Source organism: Sesamum indicum, linkage group LG7, assembly GCF_000512975.1.
Source record: "Sesamum indicum cultivar Zhongzhi No. 13 linkage group LG7, S_indicum_v1.0, whole genome shotgun sequence".
In the NCBI taxonomy this organism is placed as follows: domain Eukaryota; kingdom Viridiplantae; phylum Streptophyta; class Magnoliopsida; order Lamiales; family Pedaliaceae; genus Sesamum; species Sesamum indicum.
The window spans coordinates 8,630,271-8,635,969 of record NC_026151.1 but is presented as its reverse complement, the minus strand read 5'-3'; the positions used below and the strand labels follow the sequence as shown (position 1 = coordinate 8,635,969).

Here is a 5,699-nt window from a genome sequence, read left to right as displayed (position 1 = left end):
TTGTTTCCTTTTGGGTTTTTTTTTTTTTTTTTTTTTGTTTTTTTGTTTTGGGTTTCAGGGGTGGTGGGTGTGGGGGGGGGGGGGGGATGAAGAGAGAGGTGACGTGTTTTGCTCTCCGCTTGCTTCTGAATGGTCAAGTTTTGCTGGTAAAATTGATGAGTTGTGATGGAAATCTTTCAACAAGGGGTTGAGTCAGAAAAGATGTTAAGAAAAGAAAGGGAAATAATGTGCAATCTTTATGGTTTATTTTTGCTCATTCTAAGCAATCTTTTTGATGTTCAGCTTAGATTGTTTCTTCATTGAGATATGATGTTTGTTATTGTTAGTAGCCTTAGAATTGTGTATTTGCTTCTTTGATGTTGTTGATTCGGAATTATTTGGTACTTTATCATGTGGGCACAATTTCTTATTCATGAAATTATGCCTTTTCATATTTGCAGGTATTTCTCTGGTCAAATGACAGCAGATAAGAAAGCATTATCCATTAGCTGCTGGTGATTGTCGAGAATTTTGTGCAATCTTTTCATACAATCTCCAAAGGGAAAAAGTTTTATGCAGTCTGGTCCTTATTGTTGACAGGAAGGTGCTTTTTAGGTGGTTTAAGACTATTTTTTTGACTTAGAGAAGTGGATCTTTTCAAACATGGAGCCTCTTTGGAAGCTCACTTATTTGCTGGAACCATCTTCAGTCACCCTCTTTGTCACAGCCATAGTAGTGTCATATGCATCTGCTTCTAGAGCTCTGAATTATGGGAAGGAAATGGAGCGGAACCGTGACCTGTCAGAAGCTTCCATCACTTTAGATAGGTCTCAGGCACTGATGATACCGATAATGAGCTCTTGCAGCTTGCTTTTTATGTTCTATTTGTTTTCTTCTGTCTCTCAACTTCTCACTGCTTTTACTGCTGTTGCCTCTGCATCAGCCTTATACTTTTGCCTATCACCATATATTGCTCAGGTCAAGTCAAGATTTAGCTTATCTGACCCATATGTATCGCGGTGTTGTTCCAAGTCATTTACAAGGATCCAAAGTGTTCTAGTATTTCTCTGTGTTGCTTTAGTTGTGGCATGGCTTGTTTCTGGGCACTGGATATTGAACAACTTGTTGGGTATCTCTCTCTGTATCGCTTTTGTCAGCCATGTTCGACTTCCCAATATCAAGATCTGTGCTGTGCTCCTTGTATGTCTGTTTGTCTATGACGTATTCTGGGTTTTCTATTCAGAGAGGTTTTTTGGGGCAAACGTTATGGTATCAGTTGCGACACAGCAAGCATCTAATCCAGTCCACACAGTAGCTAATAGTCTGAGTCTTCCTGGATTACAGTTAATAACAAAAAAACTTGAGTTGCCCGTCAAGATTGTCTTCCCCAGGAATATGTTAGGCGGTGCAGTACCCGGAAATAATGTATCTGACTATATGATGCTTGGTCTTGGTGACATGGTAAGATTATCATGCCACTCGAATTGGTTTCGAATTCCTGTTGTTAGACATGTTTGACTTAGTTGTGCTTGATGTGACTGCTTATGTTAGTGCCGAATCTGCAGATTAACTTTTGCCTACTTACTTTCCCCCTTAACTGTCGGTCCCCCATAATGCAGTAGTAGCATGTACATTGCCGATACTCCTGCCTCAGAATTGATCTCTGATTAACTTTTGGTTTCTTTGTGTACTATATTGAGTCTGAATGTTTGATCATTTTAGTCATTGATCTTTTAATGTTTTTGGTGAACTGAAGTAATTAAAGGAGTAAAATATTTTACTGGGCAAATGTAGTGAATGCTCATTTTGCTTTTCCACGACCTGATAGTTTCTTTTAGCATCTGTTCCTCTTTGGAACTATGGAGCAATTTTCATATGCTACTGAGATTGATCTTGGTTGAGCTTTTCAGTTTGTGGAGCTTTTAGATATAGTTGGACTCTTCCAGTAATTAACATTTTCGTATTATCTCATCATTTACGTTAAGTTCTTCCGCTATAAACTTATCTTAGACTCAATCAATAACTTCCTAATATTGTTGTTTACCTTCAGTGGTTTGCCATGGTAACCGTTCTCTTACCATGAGTAGGTATTCAAGGATTCTCTAGGGTCTGTCTTCAGTAGTTTTCTGCTATTTCTTTGTCTTTTGTTTTGCTCTAAGACATTTACCTGCTTAAGAAATATGGTTGACAACAAACTGAGCAGTTACGTTTCTCTATATCTGTCTTGTAGGCTATTCCATCGATGCTTTTAGCACTGGTTCTCTGTTTTGATCATAGAAAAAGCCGGGATTCCACAACTTCCTTGGATGTACAATCTTCAAAAGGGTTCAAGTACTTTTGGCATGCCCTTTCCGGGTATGCTATTGGCCTGTTTACTGCCTTAGCAGCTGGCATCTTGACACGTTCACCTCAACCAGCACTTCTGTACCTGGTAAGCATGTGCAGGACTTTTCTAATTTTTTTCCTTCAATGATTTCCTCCACAACTCTGCTACATTAGTCAGGTCATAGTGACTGAATAAGGGATTGAAGTGATGCCCATTCCCCAAACAGTATATACTGCATATCACTAAGATTGTGATGCATGTTAAAAGTGGATCACGAAAACCCAGAACTTGCATTCGTCCTGTTCTTCTATCATTGAATATGGAAGTACCTAATGAAGCTTTGCAATTCTCATTTTCTAGCCATTTATATGACGAATGCAGGTACCTTGTACATTGGGGCCGATAATCATCCTCTCTTGGATGAAGAAGGATTTAGCAGAGTTGTGGGAAGGAACTGCGACAAATCTAAATGAGAAAGCCCATTCCCCAGGAGTATGAGCTAATCGTGGGTTGGCCTTCAGCACATCAGCCCTCCGCTTTGATACTGTAAAAAGTTCAGTGGGCTAACCTGCTCTACCTGAACAACCATTTAAACTAGACAATCAAAGAATTGGCGGTGGACTAGGCTATTGAAGGAAGTTTATCTTCCACCATATCAGTATTACATAACACACTATAAAAGGCTACATTTCATGGAAATATGCATTCGAATATACTTTTCTGGAGAATTTTGGTCGCATTTTTGTCTGTGATATATGGTGCTTGGGTTAATATTTGCTCGTCTGAGCCATCAGATTTTGGAAACTCAACCTCAATTTTCCTCATAAAAGAAAGAGAAGGGGCGGGGAGTAGTTCTAATGATGTACCATTTTCATAATTTCTGAAAAATTTATTAAATTTTGGGGAATGTATGTGTAGCCATTTATGAGCTTTAGATGGTGAATTTTCAAAGTATATAAATGTCCATGTTAATAAAAATTAACAGATTACATTGAACATGTAAAAGTAGAAGAAATTTATGGATCGTTGTGATGAAAGATATATAACTGGAAAATTTTAATAAATTTCATTTACTCTGTAATCTATGGATGCAAAAATGATAATAATTTAATTAAACACGAGGAGGATAAAAGAGGCAAGAAATGTAAATAAAAATATTTTAATTTAAGCTTTAACACTTAAGAAATAGAATTAAATTCCACTATTTTATTTACAGGAATAATTATACCATTATTTGAAATTTTGTGTAATTATATGTAATTTTTTTACGGTGTAAAAAGTTACACTTAGTATATTTGAGATTTATTTTCGCTTACCAAATAAATCAATTTATTAGTAATATTTACTAATTTATTGATATGTAATAAAAAGAATAAATTTATATTTATCACTGGTTGATGTGTTATAGATTTATTGTAAGTTAATCAAAATATTTTAAAGTACTCTTGTACATCTTTCATATGCTAAAAGTTTTATTTGACATGTAATAAGTTTATAATAAGTTAATTGGGGGTAAATATGAATTTTCATACAACTTTGATGAAATACTTAAAAGTACTAAATGTACTTTTTTAAATTATAAAAAATTTATGTATAATTACATCAAATTTCAGACGATTGTTGCTGTAAATATGTCTTAATTATATCATTTCTGGGCTTTGGTGTTGACTGATGACCCGGCCCAATACAGATTCATCCGAATTGAACCCGAAGGCAGGGTCCAAATTCACCATACGTCGCCGTTGCGAGCTAATATTCGGGTTCTAAAACCCTGCATTTCTCTTCTTAATTCCCCTCCACCACCGGAGCTCCGTCGTAGAAGTGGGACGAGTTTGTGAGCAGAAAGGATAAAGTTGTTGAAGAAAAGGAAGCGTGAGAATGGGGACCTCAGTGCAAGTAAAGCCGCTTTGTGGAGTCTACAACGAGAACCCACTTTCGTACTTAGTCTCAGTGGACGGCTTCAATTTCCTCATTGATTGTGGTTGGAACGACCATTTTGATACATCGCTTCTCGAACCCCTCTCCAGGTGTTTAATTTTTACATCATTATGTTTTCTTTTATTTGTTGCATGTTTTTTGCAGTACTTTACGTTGTGGCACTAGCCGATAAAAGAAAATTCTTGTTTTGGAATGATAGTTGATGGTTATTGGGTGTTTTTATGGACATCTATGGATTTTTGGTTTAGGAAGTGCTTGTAAGCAAGAATCTGGGTTGGGGACCCGTGGAGTTGGGTGCATTGAGTAAATGGGATTATACGGAGGTCAGGGGTACGGTGTTCACAATGTTCATTTGCGGTGTTAGAGTTCGGATTTCTAAAATTTATTCTTTCAGTATTAATTTCTCTCAGTTTAAGTTTAAGGTACATGAATTCAAGCATCTAGCAGAACCTTTTGAGGCAGGTCAAGTAAGTTGCAAATGTTGATACTTATGTGAATCTAAGTCAGATTCACCAATCTGTGGAATGTACCTTTGACATATAAAATATCATGCAACATGGTTGAATGCCACTGCAGGTTGCTGGCTGTCAAGGTGGAGTTATATGTAATTTTAAAACTTAAAAAATATGGAAAAATTTAGATTTGAGGAGACAAATTTGGTTCAACTATGTATACAAGCCACAGATGTAAACATGCTAGTAAACTTGCTCCTAAAGATGTATTTCAAATGGAATGAAAAGGCTGTAGAAGCTGTATTAAGTAGCAAATTCTGACCAATCTTAAGGATCTTACTTTCTAGCAGAATTTCACTTCTCACACAAATGTAGTTCATTGTTTATAATTGGTTGCTGGTCGCAAGAAGTTGGTTTGAGTTTCTGAATGAGTTTAAGAAGTTTCGAAAAAGAACAGAGCTCTTATGTTTTGGGTACTGTAGCCACTTCAATGTTGTGTGTAAGTTAGCTTGCTTTGGTGATCAGGGTCGCTTCAACTGTGGATGCTGTCTTGCTGTCACACCCTGACACACTTCACCTTGGTGCTTTACCCTATGCCATGAAGCAATTTGGGCTTTGTGCTCCAGTTTTTGCAACTGAACCCGTGTACAGATTGGGCCTTCTGACCATGTATGACCACTATCTGTCTCGAAAGGTGAAATTTTATTCAGGGAGTTTGATTTCTTTGAGTCTGCTTGGTGTTCCTTTCCCGTTCTTTGGCCCACTGTTTAAATCTAATGACCTAAGACATTTAGAATGTGAAGGTTATATAGCTTAAGTTAACTAAGATGCAAGAAATGACACTTTTGAACAGTATCTATTAGTCAAATTGTTGAAGTAGTTGAGAGCCACTGACTCTGAGGTTCTCTTACTTAAATTTACTCGAAGGATTTTTAATTTACTCATGTAATTTTGATGGATTGTTTCATTCTCAAGGATCGCAGTGTCATTATTCTAGTTACAAT

At 36.7% G+C, this 5,699-nt stretch overlaps 2 protein-coding genes across 3 annotated transcripts in view; both read left to right on the top strand.

Annotated features, from left to right (window-relative positions):
* The window catches only part of LOC105166680 (signal peptide peptidase-like 1), a 3,630-nt gene extending 586 nt beyond the window's left edge, over positions 1–3,044 (top strand). For both annotated transcript variants that reach the window (XM_011086123.2, XM_020695466.1), the window contains exons 2-5: positions 441–494; positions 580–1,440; positions 2,210–2,410; positions 2,687–3,044. In XM_011086123.2, the coding sequence (XP_011084425.1) occupies positions 643–1,440; positions 2,210–2,410; positions 2,687–2,803 (1,116 nt within the window). In that variant the 5' untranslated portion in view covers positions 441–494; positions 580–642 and the 3' untranslated portion in view covers positions 2,804–3,044. The remainder of the gene's footprint in view (positions 1–440; positions 495–579; positions 1,441–2,209; positions 2,411–2,686) is intronic.
* The window catches only part of LOC105166679 (cleavage and polyadenylation specificity factor subunit 2), a 10,410-nt gene continuing 8,769 nt past the window's right edge, over positions 4,059–5,699 (top strand). The window contains exons 1-2 of the mRNA XM_011086121.2: positions 4,059–4,332; positions 5,221–5,389. Coding sequence (XP_011084423.1) covers positions 4,184–4,332; positions 5,221–5,389 — 318 coding nt within the window. The 5' untranslated portion in view covers positions 4,059–4,183. The remainder of the gene's footprint in view (positions 4,333–5,220; positions 5,390–5,699) is intronic.